At 46.2% G+C, this 20655-nt stretch overlaps 1 protein-coding gene across 3 annotated transcripts in view; it reads left to right on the top strand.

Annotated features, from left to right (window-relative positions):
- The first annotated feature begins 904 nt into the window (after positions 1-904).
- The window catches only part of CCDC28B (coiled-coil domain containing 28B), a 47610-nt gene continuing 27859 nt past the window's right edge, over positions 905-20655 (top strand). Inside the window, exons 1-6 of one of the 3 annotated variants that reach the window (XM_063954244.1) lie at positions 905-1041; positions 1190-1249; positions 15380-15547; positions 16468-16631; positions 16828-16973; positions 20425-20447. In XM_063954244.1, the coding sequence (XP_063810314.1) occupies positions 15390-15547; positions 16468-16631; positions 16828-16973; positions 20425-20447 (491 nt within the window). In that variant the 5' untranslated portion in view covers positions 905-1041; positions 1190-1249; positions 15380-15389. The other 2 variants (XM_063954246.1, XM_063954245.1) reach the window with 2 other exon arrangements.

The raw sequence follows: 20655 nt of genomic DNA, 5'->3' as shown, positions 1-20655 counted from the left end.
GTCGACCATTAGTGGTCGACGTATTGACTGTAGACTTTTTTAGTGTAGATCTATAGACCGGATACGGAGCTGCTTATCCCTGTGCTATATGCAGGGCAAGGGGTCATTTTATTGGAGAGGTTCCCCACAATTTAGTTGTCCTGGGGCCACCACAAGCCTGAATCCGGCCCTGAATCCAAGCCTTAATCAAGCCTGAATCCGGCACTTCACCTGCATATTGTTTACCAGTGGTTGAGCACCAACAAGTAATATAATTTGGTTGAGCCATTGGCGTTTCTATAATGGGTGCAATGGGCGCAGTGCACACGGGCCACACCGCACCCATTTAAATACTTACCTTTCCGTAGTCCAGCCCCGGAAGCTGTGATCGTGCCGGAAATCGCAGCCAAAATGGCTGCCGTGCATGCTCGTTAGCCAAATTGGTCTCCGGATCATGGCGGACGCCATGTTTCCGGAGACCTGCGCATGGCCATGTTTCCGGAGACCTGCGCATGCGCAGTAGACTCCGGCACAATGCCAGAGTCTACAGCGCCGTGCAGAGGAGGGGACCCACCTGGATGTGCACACGGGCCCCCTCCTCTGTAGAAACGCCCCTGGGTTGAGCACCAACAAGTTATACAATATAAAATATTTTTACAAGTTTATTATTTTTTTTTCTTAAAGGGAGGTGATGTAACAATTAAGTACTTCCTACACTGATATGATAACCTGCCAGAATATATACTTCGTTGCCATAGCAAAACAAAGCGCATCATTCATAATCCCAGATCACAATTCACAAAATGGTGAACGTGCAAGTGCTGCAGCTGTCCGGGATATAATAAAAGACTGTGACATATAGAAGATGGTGTGGTTCAGGGGGAGGGGGGAAGTGATGAGGCTTCAGCAGAGGGGGGGTGACTGTGAGCAGCAGCAGCACTCAGAGAGGAGGGGACATTGTTGTCAGTCAGACGGTGTGCTAGTGTGCTGGGAGCCGGGACACAGGAAGGAGGGGACAGATGCAGAGGAGGCCGGGACGGTGACACGAGATGGAATAGTGTGGTAAGACTATGGGATAATGGAGGAGTGACCGTCAGAGACAGAGTAGAAGGAGGGAGAGTCTGTGCATTCATTGTCTCCTTGTCTCCATCCAACTTCCATCCCAGCTCTGACCAGTCACCCTTCTTCCTCTGTTGTCTTATTCGTATAGTGAGTGGCTGCTGCCCTTTCTCCCATTGTATCCAAAGATAATCAGCACTTCACGTCTACAGTAAGTATGTCACTGTGTACATGTTATATTCTGTGGCTACACACAGCCCCCTGCAGCTTCCTGTGTGGTATTGTGTCACTGCCACTCCCTGGGCTACTTCTCAGTACTCACAGATTTATATGGGCACTATGGGAAACAGATACATTTCCAGTAAACTCACTCTATCTATCTATCTATCTATCTATCTATCTATCTATCTATCTATCTATCTATCTATCTATCTATCTATCTATCTTTTACTGGAAATGCCTCTGTTTTTCGAATGACAAACTGCTCTCTCTCTCTCTCTCTCTCTCTCTCTCTCTCTGCCTATCTACCTCTATCTATTAGCTTACTGTAAATAGTAACGGTATGCACACTGAATTTAAAAATAATAATTGAAGCAATAAATGACTTGTTTAGCACTTATAGCATAAGGTGGCATCATAAAGTGGCTTTGAAGTTATACTTTTCATTTTGTAGCATAAATGAATAGTTTATATACACAAGAAGTATAGTGTTTAGTGGTACAGCATAACGTGATTAATGTATAGATTGCAAACATTTGAATTTCCCCAGTGTTGGTTTTGCAGTTATGTAGTTACATGATATGACAAGTGGGCAGATCTGTGTGTTCCCTGTTTGAACTCAGGGGTTTATATACTAAGCCTTGGAGAGGGGTGGTCTTCAGTATGCCGACTATCGGGATCCCGGCGCACAGTATACCGGCGCCGGAATCCCGACAGCCGGCATACCGACAAATTTTCTCCCTCGTGTGGGTCCACGACCCCCCTGGAGGGAGAATAAATAGCGTGGTAGCGCGCCACCGCGCCCACAGCGTGGCGAGCCCGCAAGGAGCTCATTTGCGCTCGCCATGTTGTCAGTATGCCGGCGGTCGAGCTGCCGGTATGCTGGTTGCCAGGAGCCCGGCCGCCGGCACACCATACTACACCCCTTGGAGAGAGATAAAGTACCAGCTAATCAGCTCCTGTCATTTTTCATACATAGCCTGTTAGGAGCTGATTGGTATTTTATCTCTCTCCACTTTATTTCTCTCCAAGGCTTAGTACATAGACCCCTACGTTTCTTTACACATTAACATAGTATCATTTTAAATTTTCTCCATTATACATTTAACTCACACATATATATTGCATGGTATATTTAATAATATGTTAATACAGTGTGCTGTAACACGTCATTGTCCCAGCTCCGCCCTCAAACTGCCATGCTGCAGATTGAGGGCACTGTGAGCAACAACGCAGGACCCGTTCTGCACATGCAAAGAACGGGTTCTGCACATGTGCAGTCCACCATCGGAGTAGTACGCAAATCACCGGGTCTGTGTACTACTCTGAATTAGTTTTTTTTGTGCTTTGCTCCCAGCTCAGATTCAGCCCTATGTGTTTATCCAATGTGCCGTTTCCACCATTTTGATCCATCCATTTGCAATAATTTAAGTGAACATTAGAGAGCTGATCATAATGATGAAGCTATGGCATGATTCGTTTACGCACACCAGGACCATGGGTGGGTCTGATACAGCCTATAAATGCAAGCTTTTCATCCTATACCCTTGGTTCAGTCCACTAGAACTGTGTACAGCCCAATGGTGAACTCCACATACACAATGCACGAAATATTGATGCACAAGTACACACCATATACACCAGGCATGTCCAAACTGCGGCCCTCCAGCTGTTGTGAAACTACATATCCCAGCATGCCCTGACACAGCTTTAGCATTCTCTGACAATAAAACTCTGTCAGGGCATGCTGGGATATGTAGTTTCACAACAGCTGGAGGGCCGCAGTTTGGATATGCCTGATATACACAGTAAATGCTAGATTGGTCATGATGTTACTAACAATACAATAGTTGCTAGCTGTCCATCATTTACAGCAACAGCCACAGATTTAGAGATGTGATATAGGAGATGTCTCTATTTTCCAATATTCCCAATTGCAGCCTAAAGTTCCTGTCTTTTTACCATGTAAATACAGTTTTTACAATATGTTATGATTTTGTTAGTGTTGCTTCCACTGCACCAGAGTAGCAAATCGTACTGGAACAAGTTCCTCTTTTCAGTGAAAGTGTTATAAGATAGAACAAGATATCTCTTGATGTCTGGTTGGTTATATCACATTAATAAATAGTGCCCTGGGGTGAGTACAGTGATGCCAGGCTACCTTCTGATGTCCCCAGATGCCAGGAAGATCTTATGTCACTAAATCATTCAGCTACAGATATCATGTTAGGTAGATTTGAACAGTATCTTTACAAAGTGACTAGAAACAACTGAAATAGTCTTTCACTTAATTAAATATATTCTAAATTGAAAAAAGCTATATCTGCATCGATAGCAAAATGTTTCCTAATACTAACATCACATATACAGAGAACGTGATCTTTCTTTACAAAAGTCATATAGGCTATATGATGGTTTATAAATAATACAAATAATGACATAACGCCAAAAGATAGAGGTTCTCACTGTGAATTGTGATTTAGATTGTACATCGTAAATTATACATTTTAAAGTGATCTGAATTCTGAACGCTTTGTTCACCATACTTCGGGCAAGGTTATTATTCCCTCTCATGGGATACGGACTATAGGTCAACTATATATGATTGGCAGACTCAAGATCGACATGTATAAAAGATCAACATGGACAGAAGGTTGACATATGAAAGGTTGACACTGGAAAAGGTTTACAGGTTCAAAAGGTTGATAGGTTCATATTGTCGACATGACAATGGTTGACACATGTTTTTTTAAACTTTTTCCTTCCTTGACTATCATGTTACAAATCATAACCTTTAGTAACCTTGTGGCGAGCGAAGCAAGACACTGCGCCCAAAGCGTTGCGAGCGAGGGCGTTTCTACAAATATATAACAAAGGAGAGTAGTTCACACTCTGCCTTGTTAAATATGTTGATCAAGAAGTGGTGCACTTGTGAGTTGGTACTGAGCTGCAGCTAGGGCGCAAGTTACTTTTTCATTATTTTTGTGTTTTCTACAAATGGGGGTCCTAGATGGAAAACCTATCCACACTAACCCCAAAAATGCAAAAAAAAAGTAACTTCGACCTTTTGTACTTGTCAACTTTCCAAAGTTTACCTTTCATATGTCGACCTTTTGTTCACATCGATATTGTGCCTGTCAAACATTTGGGGTCGATCTAATGACTGTAGACCTACTGAATGTAGATATTCTATATCACACATCCCCAATCGTAGTCCATGTGGGTGGCAAAGTATGAAAAAGTAAAAAAAAAAAATTAAGAAAAAAAAATCCAAAAAGCTCATGTAAACCTTTTCATTCGACCATTTGAACCTGTCAACCAAATGCATGTCGACCATTTGGTGTTGACCTATTGACTGTCAACCTTTTAACCTATCAACCTGGGTGGACAGCTGGTGAGTACCTCAGTAGGTCCGCTGCTGGGAAGATTGAATATAACACTCCCCGCTGTCAGTCACTCCAATAGGTGTATAAATGGGGTGTTGTACATATGTTAAATGGTCCTGTATGGTGCACCAGTATCATAATAATAAAGCGGTATCTGGACCTTCTGGTTAGTTTAGTGTCTAAAGCACGCTGGCTTATTCTTTATCCTCTCAGCAGCCACTTGTCCATGGCTCAGTCACCGGCAATAGCGCTCCAGCTTATTGATATAAGTGATAGCTCGCTAGCCAATATAGGCAGATCAGCCCTTGGAGTCTTACTTGTAATCACTGACGGACAGCACCACTCGGTCAACACTTCTACACTGTGTTGGGCTGAATGCGGCGATGGTAATATATAAGGTGCCCGCTTCTCCTCTCCACGGAGATAAAATAGAACAGTGTACGCGGACAAATGTATGGAGCCACAGCCCTCTCACCTTAACGCGTTTCTCTGTCCTTAGAAAGTTTCCTCAGAAGGTTGGCAAATTAAATAATGTTTAAAAAAATAAACATTGGAAATCTTCTTCCTTGCAGTTGTCCAAATACTAATAGCAATTAAGTGATACAAATATATGACTGTAACTTGACATATTGAGCACATGAACAGGATCCATTCTGCGTGTGCGTGAATGGGTCCTGCGACACAGGACGCAGGACAGCAGCAGACTGTCAGTGATTAAGAGTGTTGCCATCTGGGGGCGGGTAGGGGCTGGCGATGGCCTCCGTTTGTGAAAACAGGTGTTTCGCCGCCATTTAGGGTGAGGGAAGAGGCCAGGGATCGTCGTGGTTGCACAGAGATTTCCTGGCCTCTGTGATGGGCGGCTTGGTGACTGAGTGATCCGATGGTGTGTCCTAGGACACAGCTCGTGTCACTTCTGTAGCAGGGGGCATCTGCTTGTAGACGTCTCCTGCTGCATCACCATACAGCGCTATCACTGCTGCTTCCATTTGAATTAGGCTCAATATTATAGTGTCACCAATAATTCAAGTACTATCAAATGGAAGGGATAATACACAGTCAGCCAGTCACAAGCAGTTATGTAGGGTTGCTTGTAGTCATCACCATTGTGTATTCTTGCACCAGACCTCCAGCACCAGCAAGAGAAAGCTTTCTAAAAGGTGTCTCTGTATGTGTGCATGCTGCATAGCAGTTATGTGAGCACACACTTACTGTAGTAGGTTTACGCTTGCCCATACTGCTTCCATTTCCCCAGCGATAAGGAGAGGTGAGTCGATGATAAGCAAAGACCTATATGCATATGTGTTCACAGACACTATACTATTAGAAAATGAAGATACAGAATTCTGGAAAAAGTAGGAAATCTGGATAAAAAGGCAAAAGACAAGTTCTGTACGAGTGACGCATCATTATACTTATTCTGCTACTCACACCAATTTCTTTGCAACAAAAAATACTAATCCTAACTACACTATTATCAAAGTAAGATGAACATTTTGGAAAAATAGGATTTTACTTACCGGTAAATCTATTTCTCGTAGTCCGTAGAGGATGCTGGGGACTCCGTAAGGACCATGGGGAATAGATGGGCTCCGCAGGCGATAGGACACTTTAAGAAAGCTTTGGATTCTGGGTGTGTACTGGCTACTCCCTCTATGTCCCTCCTCCAGACCTCAGTTAGAGAAACTGTGCCCAGAGGATATGAACAGTACGAGGAAAGGATTTATGTAACCTAAGGGCGAGATTCATACCAGCCACACCAATCACACCGTATAACTTGTGATAAACTACCCAGTTAACAGTATGAACAAGTAACATAGCCTCGGTTCAAGACCGACCAACTATAACATAACCCTTATGTAAGCAATAACTATATACAAGTCTTGCAGAAGAAGTCCGCACTTGGGACGGGCGCCAAGCATCCTCTACGGAGTACGAGAAATAGATTTACCGGTAAGTAAAATCCTATTTTCTCTAACGTCCTAGAGGATGCTGGGGACTCCGTAAGGACCATGGGGATTATACCAAAGCTCCCAAACGGGCGGGAGAGTGCGGATGACTTTGCGGAAGTAGGGGAGGACTTCTGCTCCTAGGAACTAGCTGAGTGCAGCTTTTTTCCCTTGCCTCCACCTCTGGCAACGAAGGACGATCCTCGTACCTTCTTGTTTTTATTGGAACGAAAGGACTGCATTGGATAATGTGGTACCTTCTTAGAATGCTGCGGGGGAACATAAGGTAAAAAATTCGATTTACCGGCCGTAGCAGTAGAGACCAGGTCCGAGAGGCCTTCTCCAAACAACTCCTCCCCCTTGTAAGGCAATGACTCCATATGCCGCTTTGAGTCGGCGTCTCCCGTCCACTGTCGGGTCCACAAGAGCCGCCTAGCAGAAATAGACATAGCGTTTATTCTAGAGCTTAGTAAACAAATGTCTCTCTGAGCATCCCTCATATACAAGGCCGCATCTCTGATATGCTTCATGGTCATTAGAATGGTATCCCTATCTAAGGTGTCCATCTCCGTAGATAAGGAGTCTGCCCATGCCACGACAGCACTACAAACCCAGGCCGACGCCATGACCGGCATAATTATAGTTCCTGAATGTGTGTAAATGTGCTTCATGGTAATTTCCTGCTTGCGATCAGCAGGATCCTTGAGGGAAGCAGTATCCGGAGAAGGCAGTGCCACCTTCTTGGATAAACGTGTCAGTGCCTTGTCTACTTTAGGCGCAGATTCCCATCGTATCCGATCCTTCTGTGGAAAAGGATACGCCATGAGAATCCTTTTGGGAACATGGAGTCTCCTATCCGGAGATTCCCAAGCCTTTTCACATAATTCGCTTAGCTCAAATGAGGACGGAAACGTGACCTCAGGCTTTTTTCCCTTTATACATGTGAACCCTCGTGTCAGGGACAGGGGGTTCCTCCGTGATATGCAAAACCTCTTTTATGGCAATAATCATGTACCTAATACCTTTTGCCACCTTCGGCTGTAATTTTGCATCCTCATAGTCGACACTAGAGTCAGTATCTGTGTCGGTATCTGTGTCAGCGACCTGGGATATGGGGCGCTTTTGAGACCCTGAAGGTACTGGCACCACAGGGACAGGCACGGACTGGCTACCTGACTGATCCCTAGCTTCAGCCTTGTCTAATCTGTTATGCAGGAGATTTACGTTTGCATTCAAGGCAATCAGCATATCCACCCAGTCCGGTGTCGGCGTTGCCGACGGCGACCTGACATTCAAGCACTCCCCCTCCACATTAAGCGAGCCTTCCTCATCAAACATGTCGACACACACGTACCGACACACTGCACACACCCAGGGAAACTTATTCTGAAGACAGTATCCCCTGAAAGGCCCTTTGGAGAGACAGAGAGAGAGTATGCCAGCACACACCCCAGCGCAACAACCTGGAGACCAACACAGAATGCTTTTCCCCAGCAGCGCTGTATTATACTTTGTCCGCCAATTATGTGCCCCCCCCCCCCCCTCTCATTTTAAACTCCCTTCACTGTGTGTAAGCAGGGGAGAGTCCGGGGAGCTTCCTCTCAGCGTTCTGTGGAGAGAGAAATGGCGCTGGTGAGTGCTGAGGGAGAAGCCCCGCCCCCTCGGCGGCGGGCTTCTGTCCCGCTCAAAATCGTGTAAAATGGCGGGGGCTCAATTATATACATGTACAGTGCCCAGCTGTACATGTATATACCTTTCTCTGACGTCCTAGTGGATGCTGGGGACTCCGTAAGGACCATGGGGATATAGCGGCTCCGCAGGAGACAGGGCACAATAATAAAAGCTTTAGGATCAGGTGGTGTGCACTGGCTCCTCCCCCTATGACCCTCCTCCAAGCCTCAGTTAGATTTTTGTGCCCGGCCGAGAAGGGTGCAATCTAGGTGGCTCTCCTGAGCTGCTTAGAATAAAAGTTTAAGTTAGGTTTTTTTCTTTCAGTGAGACCTGCTGGCAACAGGCTCACTGCATCGAGGGACTTAGGGGAGAGAAGTAAACTCACCTGCGTGCAGGATGGATTTGCTTCTTAGGCTACTGGACACCATTAGCTCCAGAGGGAGTCGGAACACAGGTCTCACCCTGGGGTTCGTCCCGGAGCCGTGCCGCCGACCCCCCTTGCAGATGCCGAAGTTGAAGAGGTCCAGAGTCCAGAAACAGGCGGCAGAAGACTTTCAGTCTTCATAAGGTAGCGCACAGCACTGCAGCTGTGCGCCATTGTTGTCAGCACACTTCACCAACAGTCACCAACTGTCACTGAGGGTGCAGGGCGCTGGGGGGGGGCGCCCTGGGCAGCAATGTATAATACCTTTTTATGGCTAAAATACATCACATATAGCCCTTGAGGCTATATGGATGTATTTAACCCCTGCCAGATCTCACAAACTCCGGGAGAAGAGCCCGCCGAAAAGGGGGCGGGGCCTATTCTCCTCAGCACACGGCGCCATTTTCCTGCTCAGCTCTGCTGTGAGGAAGGCTCCCAGGCTCTCCCCTGCACTGCACTACAGAAACAGGGTTAAAACAGAGAGGGGGGGCACTTATTTGGCGATATGATTACATATATAAAAATGCTATAAGGGAAAACACTTGTATAAGGGGTTGTCCCTGTATAATTATAGCGTTTTTGGTGTGTGCTGGCAAACTCTCCCTCTGTCTCCCCAAAGGGCTAGTGGGGTCCTGTCCTCTATCAGAGCATTCCCTGTGTGTGTGCTGTGTGTCGGTACGTGTGTGTCGACATGTAGGAGGACGATGTTGGTGAGGAGGCAGAGCAAATTGCCTGTATTGGTGATGTCACTCTCTAGGGAGTCGACACTGGAATGGATGGCTTATTTAGGGAATTACGTGATAATGTCAACACGCTGCAAGGTCGGTTGACGACATGAGACGGCCGGCAAACAAATTAGTACCTGTCCAGGCGTCTCAGACACCGTCAGGGGCTTGTAAAAACGCCCATTTACCTCAGTCGGTTGACACAGACACAGACACGGACACTGACTCCAGTGTCGACGGTGAATAAACAAACGTATTTTCCTTTAGGGCCACACGTTTCATGTTAAGGGCAATGAAGGAGGTGTTACATATTTCTGATACTACAAGTACCACAAATAAGGGTATTATGTAGGGTGTGAATAAACTACTTGTAGTTTTTCCTGACTCAGATAAATTAAATGAAGTGTGTGATGATACGTGGGTTTCCTCCGATAGAAAATTATTGGCGGTATACCCTTTCCCGCCAGAAGTTAGGGCGAGTTGGGAAACACACCTTAGGGTGGATAAGGCGCTCACACGCTTATAAAAACAAGGGGCGTTACCGTCTCCAGATACGGCAGCCCTCAAGGAGCCAGCTGATAGGAAGCTGAAAAATATCCTAAAAGTATATACACACATACTGGTGTTATACTACGACCAGCAATCGCCTCAGCCTGGATGTGCAGCGCTGAGGGGGCTTGGTCGGATTTCCTGACTGAAAATATTGATACCCTTGACAGGGACAAGATTTTATTGACTATAGATGCATTTCTATATATGCGAGATGCGCAGAGGGATATTTGCATTCTGGCATCAAGAGTAAATGTGATGTCCATATCTGCCAGACGAAGACACGACAGTGGTCAGGTGATGCAGATTCCAGACGGCACATGGAAGTATTGCCGTATAAAGGGGCGGTCCATCGGACCTGGTGGCCATGGCAACAGCTGAAAAATCCACCTTTTGTTACCCCAAGTCACATCTCAGCAGAAAAGGACACAGTCTTTTCAGTCTCAGTCCTTTCGTCCCCATAAGGGCAGGCGGGCAAAAGGGCCAGTCATATCTGCCCAGGGGTAGAGGAAAGGGAAGAAGACTGCAGCAGGCAGCCCATTCCCAGGAACAGAAGCCCTCCACAGCTTCTGCCAAGTCCGCAGCATGACGCTGGGGCAGTACAAGCGGACTCAGGTGCGGTAGGGGGTCATCTCAAGAGTTTCAGCACGCAGGGGGCTCACTCACAAGTGGACTCCTGGATCCTACACGTAGTATCCCAGGTGTACATTGGAAATTCGAGACGTCTCCCCCTCACAAGTTCCTGAAGTCTGCTTTACCAACGTCTCCCTCCGACAGGGAGGCAGTATTGGGAACAATTCACAGGCTGTATTCCCAGCAGGTGATAATCAAAGTACCCCTTCTACAACAAGGGAAGGGGTATTATTCCACACTATATTGTGGTACTGAAGCCAGACGGCTCGGTGAGATCTGAAATATTTGAACACTTACATACAAGCGTTCAAATCAAGATGGAGTCACTCAGAGTAGTGATAGCGAACCAGGAAGAAGGGGACGATATGGTGTCACTGGATATCAGGGACGCTTACCTACATGTCCAAATTTGCCTTCTCACCAAGGGTACCTCAGGTTCGTGGTACAGAACTGTCACTATCAGTTCAGACGCTGCCGTTTGGATTGTCCACGGCACCCCGGGTCTTTACCAAGGTAATGGCCGAAATGATGATTCTTCTTAAAAGAAATATGGACGCTTTCCTGATAAAGGCAAGGTCCAGAGAACAGTTGGAGGTCGGAGTAGCACTATCTTAAGTAGTTCTACGACAGCACGAGTGGATTCTAAATATTCCAAAATCGCAGTTTTTTCCGACGACACGTCTACTGTTCCTAGGGATGATTCTGGACACAGTCCAGAAAAGGATGTTTTCTCCCGGAGAAGAAAGCCAGGGAGTTATCCGAGCTAGTCAGGAACCTCCTAAAACCAGGAAAAGTATCAGTGCATCATTGCACAAGGATCCTGTGAAAAATGGTGGTTTCTTACAAAGCGATCCCATTCGGTAGATTTCACGCAAGAACCTTTCCGTGGGATCTGCTGGAAAAATGGTCCGGATCGCATCTTCAGATGCATCAGCGGATAACCCTGTCTCCAAGGACAAGGGTGTTTCTTCTGCGGTGGCTGCAGAGTGCTCATCTATGAAAGGGCCGCAGATTCGGCATTCAGGACTGGGTCCTGGTGACCACGGATGCCAGCCTGAGTGGCTGGGGAGCAGTCACACAAGGAAAAAAATTTCCAGAGAGTGTGATCAAGTCTGGAGACTTCTCTCCACATAAATATACTGGAGCTAAGGGCAATTTACAATGCTCTAAGCTTAGCAAGACCTCTGCTTCAAGGTCAGCCGGTATTGATCCAGTGGGACAACATCACAGCAGTCGCCCACGTAAACAGGGCGGCACAAGAAGCAGGAGGGAAATGGCAGAAACTACAAGGATTCTTCGCTGGGCGAAAAATCATGTGATAACACTCTCAGCAGTGTTCATTCCGGGAGTGGAAAACTGGGAAGCAGACTTCCTCAGCAGGCATGACCTCTACCCGGGAGAGTGGGGACTTCATCGGGAAGTCTTCCACATGATTGTAAACCGTTGGGAAAAACCAAAGGTGGACATGATGGCGTCCCGCCTGAACAAAAAACTAGACAGATATTGCGCCAGGTCAAGGGACCCTCAGGCAATAGCGGTGGACGCTCTGGTAACACTGTGGGTGTACCAGTCAGAGTATGTGTTCCCTCCTATGCCTCTCATACCAAAAGTACTGAGAATCATGAGAGGGAGATGAGTAAGAACGATACTCGTGGTTCCGGATTGGCCAAGAAGGACTTGGTACCCGAAACTTCAAGAGATGTTCATGGAAGACCCGTGGCCTCTACCTTTAAGAAAGGACCTGCTCCAGCAGGGGCCTTGTCTGTTCCAAGACTTACCGCGACCGCGTTTGACGGCATGGCGGTTGAACGCCGGATCCTGAAAGGGCATTCCAGATGAAGTCATCCCTACCCTGGTCAAAGACAGGAAGGATGTAACCGCAAAACATTTTCACCGCATTTGGTGAAGATATGTTGCGTGGTGTGAGGCCAAGAAGGCCCCTACAGAGGAATTCCAACTGGGTCGTTTCCTACATTTCCTGAAAACAGGACTGTCTATGGGCCTAAAATTAGGGTCCATTAAGGTTCAAATTTCGGCCCTGTCGAATTTCTTCCAGAAAGAACTGGCTTTAGTGCCTGACGTTCAGATGTTTGTAAAAGGGGTACTGCATATACAGCCTCATTTTGTGCCCCAGTGGCACCTTGGGATCTCAATGTTGTTTTGAGTTTCCTAAAGTCACATTGGTTTGAACCACTCACCACTGTGGACTTAAAATATCTCACATGGAAGGTGACGATGCTATTAGCCCTGGCTTCAGCCAGGCGTGTGTCAGAATTGGCGGCTTTATCATATATAAAGCCCTTACTTAATTTTTCATTCTGACAGGGCAGAATTGAGGACTCGTCCTTAATTTCTCCTTAAGGTGTTTTCTGTTTTTCACATGAACCAACCTATTGTGGTACCTGCGGGTACTAGGGACTTGGAGGACTCCAAGTTACTTGACGTTGTCAGGGCCCTGAAAAATATGTTTCCAGGACGGCTGGAGTCAGAAAATCTGACTCGCTGTTTAGCCTGTATGCACCCAACAAGATGGGTGCTCCTGCTTCTAAGCAGACGATTGCTCGCTGGATTTGTAATACAATTCAGTTTACACATTCTGTGGCAGGCCTGCCACAGCCAAAATCTGTAAAAGCCCATTCCAAAAGGAAGGGGGCTCATCTTGGGCGACTGCCCGAGGGGTCTCGGCTTTACAACTTTGCCGAGCAGTTACTTGGTCAGGGGCAAACACGTTTGCTAAATTCTACAAATTTGATACCCTGGCTGAGGAGGACATGGAGTCTCTCATTCGGTGCTGCAGGGTCATCCGCACTCTCCCGCCCGTTTGGGAGCTTTGGTATAATCCCCATGGTCCTTACGGAGTCCCCAGCATCCACTAGGACGTCAGAGAAAATAAGATTTTACTTACCGATAAATCTATTTCTCGTAGTCCGTAGTGGATGCTGGGCGCCCATCCCAAGTGCGGATTGTCTGCAATACTTGTACATAGTTATTGTTACAAAAATCGGGTTATTCTTGTTGTGAGCCATCTTGTCAGAGGCTCCTTCGTTGTTATCATACTGTTAACTGGGTTCAGATCACAGGTTGTACGGTGTAATTGGTGTGGCTGGTATGAGTCTTACCCGGGATTCAATATCCTTCCTTATTATGCACGCTCGTCCGGGCACAGTATCCTAACTGAGGCTTGGAGGAGGGTCATAGGGGGAGGAGCCAGTGCACACCACCTGATCCTAAAGCTTTTATTATTGTGCCCTGTCTCCTGCGGAGCCGCTATATCCCCATGGTCCTTACGGAGTCCCCAGCATCCACTACGGACTACGAGAAATAGATTTATCGGTAAGTAAAATCTTATTATTTGCCATCTAAGAGGTGTTATTATTACTGCCCAGGGCGCCCCCACCCTGCGCCCTGCACCCATACAGTGACCGGAGTGTGTGAGGTGATGTGGAGCAATGACGCACAGCTGCAGTGCTGTGCGTTACCTCTGTGAAGCTGAAGGCTTCTGCCGCCTGAGATGTCTTCTTGCTTCTGTTCTTCTGGCTCTGTGAGGAGAACAGCGGCGTGGCTCTGGGGGTGGACGCCCAGGACGAACCTGTGTTCACCCCCTCTGAAGCTAATGGTGTCCAGTAGCCGAGGAAGCAGAGCCTATCAGTTAAGTAGGTCTGCTCCTCTCTCCTCAGTCTTTCGATGCAGGGAGCCTGTTGCCAGCAGTGCTCCCTGTGAAAAAGTAAAAATCCAAACAAAAATGCTTTCTGTAGCAAAGAACTCAAGAGAGCTCCCTGCAATGCGCCCTTCATCCTCTGGACACAGTGTAAAACTGAGGTCTGGAGGAGGGACATAGAGGGAGGAGCCAGTGCACACCCAGAATCCAAAGCTTTCTTAAAGTGCCCTATCTCCTGCTAGGCCCGTCTATTCCCCATGGTCCTTACGGAGTCCCCAGCATCCTCTAGGATGTTAGAGAAAAGTAATTAAGCACAGGAAGCAACACTCACGGCGGAGCATCTAAGTTACACCAGACGTCTTGCGCCATATGGGGCAAAAAGTATATATGTATGAGTACACATATGTATAGATGAATGTGTATGTATCATATACACAGTATGAAAATGCATATATTGCGTAAAAAACAATTAACATACAACCAACTGTAAATGAATCACATAGTGTGCACTGCCTGTATAAGACAGCAGTTCTTACATCTAGAAACATGAGGCTCTTTTATTCTACTATTATACTTGTTGACATCCTGGCTGCACCCTCAGGTCGGTTCAGCTTTGTGTGTCACAGGAAAGTAGGTGGGCCAGCGAGAGTGATGGTACAATTGCGTCATTATGGCCCCACCACCGCTACGCAATGCTGAAATTACTGTCATCATGAAGTGAAGTGCGGGACCATGATGATGCCATTCAGCGCAAATTGCATCATTAGCCAAAAGTGGGCGGCTTTGGAATACTTACCCACTCTTCTAGGCAGCTGCACTCTATTTTCATGAGCCTCTCAGCCGATTCAGGAGCGTAGGGAAGAATATTATACATTTGCTTATCATCAGAAGTGCTTGTGCTCCTAGACGTCTATATTATGTAATTCATACGTTTATAAGGGAGCTGTCAGAACGTGAAAGCTCAGTTAAACATGACACGGTTTTGGCTACACCAGGCATGCTTTTTCAATTCCCATGAAGTAGAAAGAAAAGATGGAGTGCTACATGGTAAAGAATAGAGATTGCCTAAAACTGGGCAACAACTTTGACTCTGTCCTGTTTCTTTTTCCATTTATGCCTGCTTTCCTTAGGGTATAGTAAATGGAAGACAAGAGGAAGAAGCGGAGTCCCAAGGTGTGTGTAACCCAGGCACTGCCACCTGCTCCTGTGAGGAAAACTGTTCCTCCATCTAAGAGCGCCACCTTCAGTCTGGGGCTTCCACACCCACCCTCCCCAAAGCAAAGGAGTAAAATCAAGAGGTAACCCAGTCCGACATTTAGAATAAACGTGCATTACCAGTATCTAGCACAAGGACACACCTGTAATTAAATACCTGTGTTAATGTGATATATAGGCATAAGTCTTCATGCATACTACTGAATAAGACTGACTGTCAGCAGAGACCACAGAATCTAATAAACATGCATCCAACATTTAAACGTGTAAAATAACAACAACCTGTTCTCACTCTGATTCACCCAAACTCCACTCATCTGCTTCAATTCTTTCCTGATCCACATCTCTGTATTTAATAAGGAGAATAATTGTGAAAATCAATCATCTCCAGGATATACTGTATATAATTATTGTACATGTGCAGCTGGGTAGTCAGTGAAAAGTCTCAGATGCTCCTTTAAATAAAATAAAAAGTCACACATGCGAGTGGAGACACCAGGTAACAGGTGAGAAGGTCACCGTCAGCATCATCATTGTTTGGTCGTTACTATTGATACATCATCTTTCCAGGATCAGTTAAAAAAAATCTAGCAATGTATATGAAGATTGGTCCATTATCGGGAGTATAAGCATTGAAAGTCTGTTCTTTTACATGGAAGTCTTACAGAAACCTCAGATATTATATACGTAATACAGATAATTACAAATAGTGATTCAATTGAGCCACCTGGAATGAAGAAGAACTTATTAGACAAAAGCCATTGTGTTTGGTTGCACTGAATATGAGATTGTCCAGTTTCTCAGGGCAGAGCTTCCCAGTACCTCTCATATCAGAGTGAACATTAAACACTTTCTTCTCTTGGTTGCTCAGCCTAAAGTGTACATTTTTCTGAAGGTTTCAGAAATTACAGCCCTGCACAGAAAATATAGATGTGTACACATCATTACTGAACACAGTAACATATTGTATTGTTACAAATAGCTCCCTCTCTGTGTCTCTCAGGGGCATTAAGGAGCGTACAAGACCCTCTGCTCCTTGTGACGTGGTGACTCCTGGACCCAGCCTCCAGCACTCCTTCCTAACTGATGTGTCCCATGTGTGTGAAATGGAGGGGGGACTCCTGAGTCTTCTAAATGACTTTCACTCCGGAAAACTACAGGCATTCGGTAATGAGGGTGGAAGATGCACTAGTGTGAGATGCAGCGTGTTGTGGTGGATAAATCATATTTCCTACTGTCTTTAACATGCTCTGCCCCCATTTACCTCCTTTCCTCTATGGCCTGCATGTAATGTGACTGGTCTCTGCATTGTGTGATCACAAGTCTCGGAGTACCTTCTCTCAAGCTGACCCATTTCTCATAGGGCGAGTTTGCTCATTTGAGCAGCTGGAGCGGGTGAGGGAGATGCAGGAACAGCTAGCGCGTCTTCACTTCAGCCTAGACGTGTGTGCGGAAGAGCCTGCAGAACAGACCCATGCGGAGAGGAACCTGGAGCAGCTGCTAAATAATGTGAGGCAGCATATACACATCACATATCAGCATGTAATATATTTTCCAAAGGCACAGATTGAAAGACAAAAACATTAAATATAACATAACTAAAAAGTGCACTTGATCAAGGAACAGTAATGAAAATACAGTAGTTGTCAATCTACTGATATTTCTGTGTCATGATGGTGAAGTAATGGTGGCAATATGTAAAGTTGAGAAAGTAGTAATTTGGGATAGTTTGTTAGCAACATGGTAAATGTACACCACATTCTGCAACAATAAAAACAACCCACTCAGAGGGCCGATGCAGAGTTGAACGCAAGTCACCTGATGTATCTCTGCATACGCACTACCAGCATTTCTATCAACGTGAACTAGACACATTCACTAAATTTAGCTGACATGCAAAAGCCCCATTGTAACCAGATGCGCCCCATCAGCCACAAGTCTAGATGCGACTGCGCTGCATACTGTCCGACTCTGAATTGGCCATAGTTGTGTGCACTCAGCTATGGAGCTTGTACATTGTGAAAAATACAGAATGGGCCCGATTCAGGCCTGATCGCTGCTGTGCGTTTTCGCACAGCGGGCAATTATTGATTGACTGCATATGCACCGCAGTGCACACACGTGTCGCCAAACAGCGACAAGCTGGTGCGAAAATTTTGATTGCACAACCATTCGCAAGCTGATTGACAGGAAGCGGACGTTTGTGGGTGGTAACCGGCCATTTTCAGGGTGTGTCATGGAAAACGCAGGCGTTCCCAATCGTTTTCAGGGAGGGTGTGTGACATCAGCTCCGGATCCGATCTGCCTGTTCTCATCGCACTGTAGGAGTAAGTCCTGGGCTGCGTACAGACTGCACACATTGGAAAAATTATTTGATGGTGAGTGAGTTGCGAACGGATTTGCAGCTGTCCGCAGCTGTACACATGCGATCGCACATTTGCACGGGGCGAATTTACACTCCACCATGGGCGGCGACTATGATTGTAGGACAACAAAATTATCAACACAGCGATCAAGTCTGAATTACCCCCAATATCCATACGTAAATCGTAATTCATCAGTCCCATAATGCTCTGTACAACGGCACTATGCAATAAATTAAAGCACAAATAAACTGGGTCACAAACGAGTCCTTTACTTCTGCTATCACTATAGTAAAACTGTTCTGAATCATACCGTGAGGGATGACATAGGCCCTCATTCCGAGTTGTTCGCTCGTTCGTGGTTTTCGCAAAGGAGCGATTTGTCGCAAACTGCGCATGCGCAATGTTTGCAGTGCGTCTGCGCCAAGTAAATTTGCCAAAAAGTTAGGTTAACGAAGAAATTTCTTTGTTCTGGTGATCGGAGTGTGATTGACAGGAAGTGGGTGTTTCTGGGCGGAAACTGGCCGTTTTATGGGTGTGTGCGGAAAAACGCTGCCGTTTCTGGGAAAAACGCGGGAGTGGCTGGAGAAACGGGGGAGTGTCTGGGCGAACGCTGGGTGTGTTTGTGACGTCAAACCAGGAACGAAACTGACTGAACTGATCGCAGTGGCAGAGTAAGTCCCGAGCTACTCAGAAACTGCTAAGAAATTTCTATTCGCAATTATGCGAATCTTTCGTTCGCAATTCTGCTAAGCTAAGATACACTCCCAGAGGGCGGCGGCTTAGCGTGTGCAAAGCTGCTAAAAGCAGCTAGCGAGCGAACAACTCGAAATGAGGGCCATAGTCCTTACTGCACTCACGTTATCAGGAGAGTGAATGAGGCAGTAACTGTAGGAAGGAGTGTGGGTGAATGATGGGTTAGCCTTGGCTGTATATACACCAGACAGTCATTTAGGTGGACCTACTATTGTACTGACAGAGTGGACGACTCAAATAAGTATACAAACTTACCGATTGCCCGCTTTATGGGGGTCATTCTGACCTGACCTCACGCTGCCGTTCATCGCAGCGCAGCGAACAGGTCAAGTATGAATGCGTGCCGCTGCATGGCTGACAGCCGACGGGTGTTGTTGCCTAGGATTGCCTCTGCCTGATTGACAGGCAGAGGCGGGAGGGGGCGGCACAGCGCCGTTTTGCCGCCGTTTTGTGGGCGCATCCCGGACCGGGCCGCTGCGACCCTGACAGTGATGAGCAGCTCCCGGCCATCACGCAAAAGCTGCGCTGGCCGGGAGCTACTCCTGAAATGCAAAAGCGCGATGCTTTTGTACTTCTGCGGGAGGGGGCAAGGGGGGACAGACTAGCCCTGTGCTGGGCGTCCCCCCGCATGTCAGTGTGCCTGATCGTAGCCCTGCAATTTTTGCAGGGATACGATCAGGTCTGAATTAGGCCCTATGTGTTGGTCAGGACCCTCAGGAGGACATCAGCTGTGCTGCATATCCGATGCGATATGTCTATGAACAACGTCATTCACCGACATAATGGGTGCACACACCCTCCGATGGGATCACAATATAGCACCTAGTGTGTACCAAGCTTCAGTATTTTCCAGTAATCCGTTATTGCAGAAATTGATGAAGGGAGCTATTCGGGATAGAAGAAGCACGTTAAGGACCTAGAGGCAAAGTCAGAACTGTCTCCATGACAGTCTCAGATTGTCTTGCCTGATTTGAGATTTATGCTAGGAATGACCTTGAGTAAATTTAGAGGTAAAGTTGTAGAAATTGTATTTCTTTAATGACTTCAATAGGGTTAGATTGTAGGTGCATAGAACAGTGCCTTCTTGATAGGAAATGCCTGATGCATTAAAGGTGTGAATAAATCCTCTCCGCTGCAAGACCATTTGCGACACATGCGCAGTAGGACTGATAAGTGCCTATTTTATATGTTGTGCAATGTATTTCTTTAGTGAGTATGTTTATATATGTTTACTCTTGATATGTTACTTTTGGGCATTAATATGTGGGGAAGCACATTTTGAATGTGGATCAATGGATCGAAATGTTTTGGTCGACATCAAATGGTTAACATGCATTAGGTCCTCAGGTACATAAGGTTAACAGGCGAAAGGCCAACAGTGCTTAAGGTTGACAGGGTCAAAGGTCGACACACAAATGGTTGACGTGTTTTGTTTTTTGTGTGCAAAATCTTGTATATTTTCATGTTATGAGACCACCATCAGTACAAACGTGTGTACCCTCGCAGGCTCGCTTTGCTCGCCACACTTCAGGCAGATCACTATTCCCAATAGACGTCCACGTGGATAGTACATTGAGAAAACATGTAAAAAAAATCCAAAAAACACGTGTCGACAATTTATGTGTGATCATTGTAATGTTGACCTTTTGAACCCGTCGACCTAATGCGTGTCAACGAAGTGGTGTCGACTATTGACTGTTGACCAATACATTGTCGATCTTTTATCCGGGTACCGTATATTTTATAGGTAGTTACTTATAATAAAACACTTTCACACTGTTATAATGTACTCTGCCTGCTGTCATGTAGCTTACAGAATGCTTTTACTTCTTATCTTTCAGCTGGAAGAACTCAGCAACTCTATGTATCCTTTTACGTAAAATACGCATAGCCTCCCAAAAAAATCAAATGTCCGCTAGTACAGCACAGCTACTCAAAATAATTAAATTACTCAGTATGCAGCATGATGACAGAATGGATATTTCTCTGACGTCCTAAGTGGATGCTGGGACTCCGTAAGGACCATGGGGATTAGCGGCTCCGCAGGAGACTGGGCACAACTAAAGAAAGCT

This window comes from Pseudophryne corroboree, chromosome 2, assembly GCF_028390025.1.
Source record: "Pseudophryne corroboree isolate aPseCor3 chromosome 2, aPseCor3.hap2, whole genome shotgun sequence".
Taxonomy (NCBI): domain Eukaryota; kingdom Metazoa; phylum Chordata; class Amphibia; order Anura; family Myobatrachidae; genus Pseudophryne; species Pseudophryne corroboree.
The sequence above is the reverse complement of the archived record's forward strand: the minus strand, read 5'-3'. Positions and strand labels throughout refer to the sequence as shown.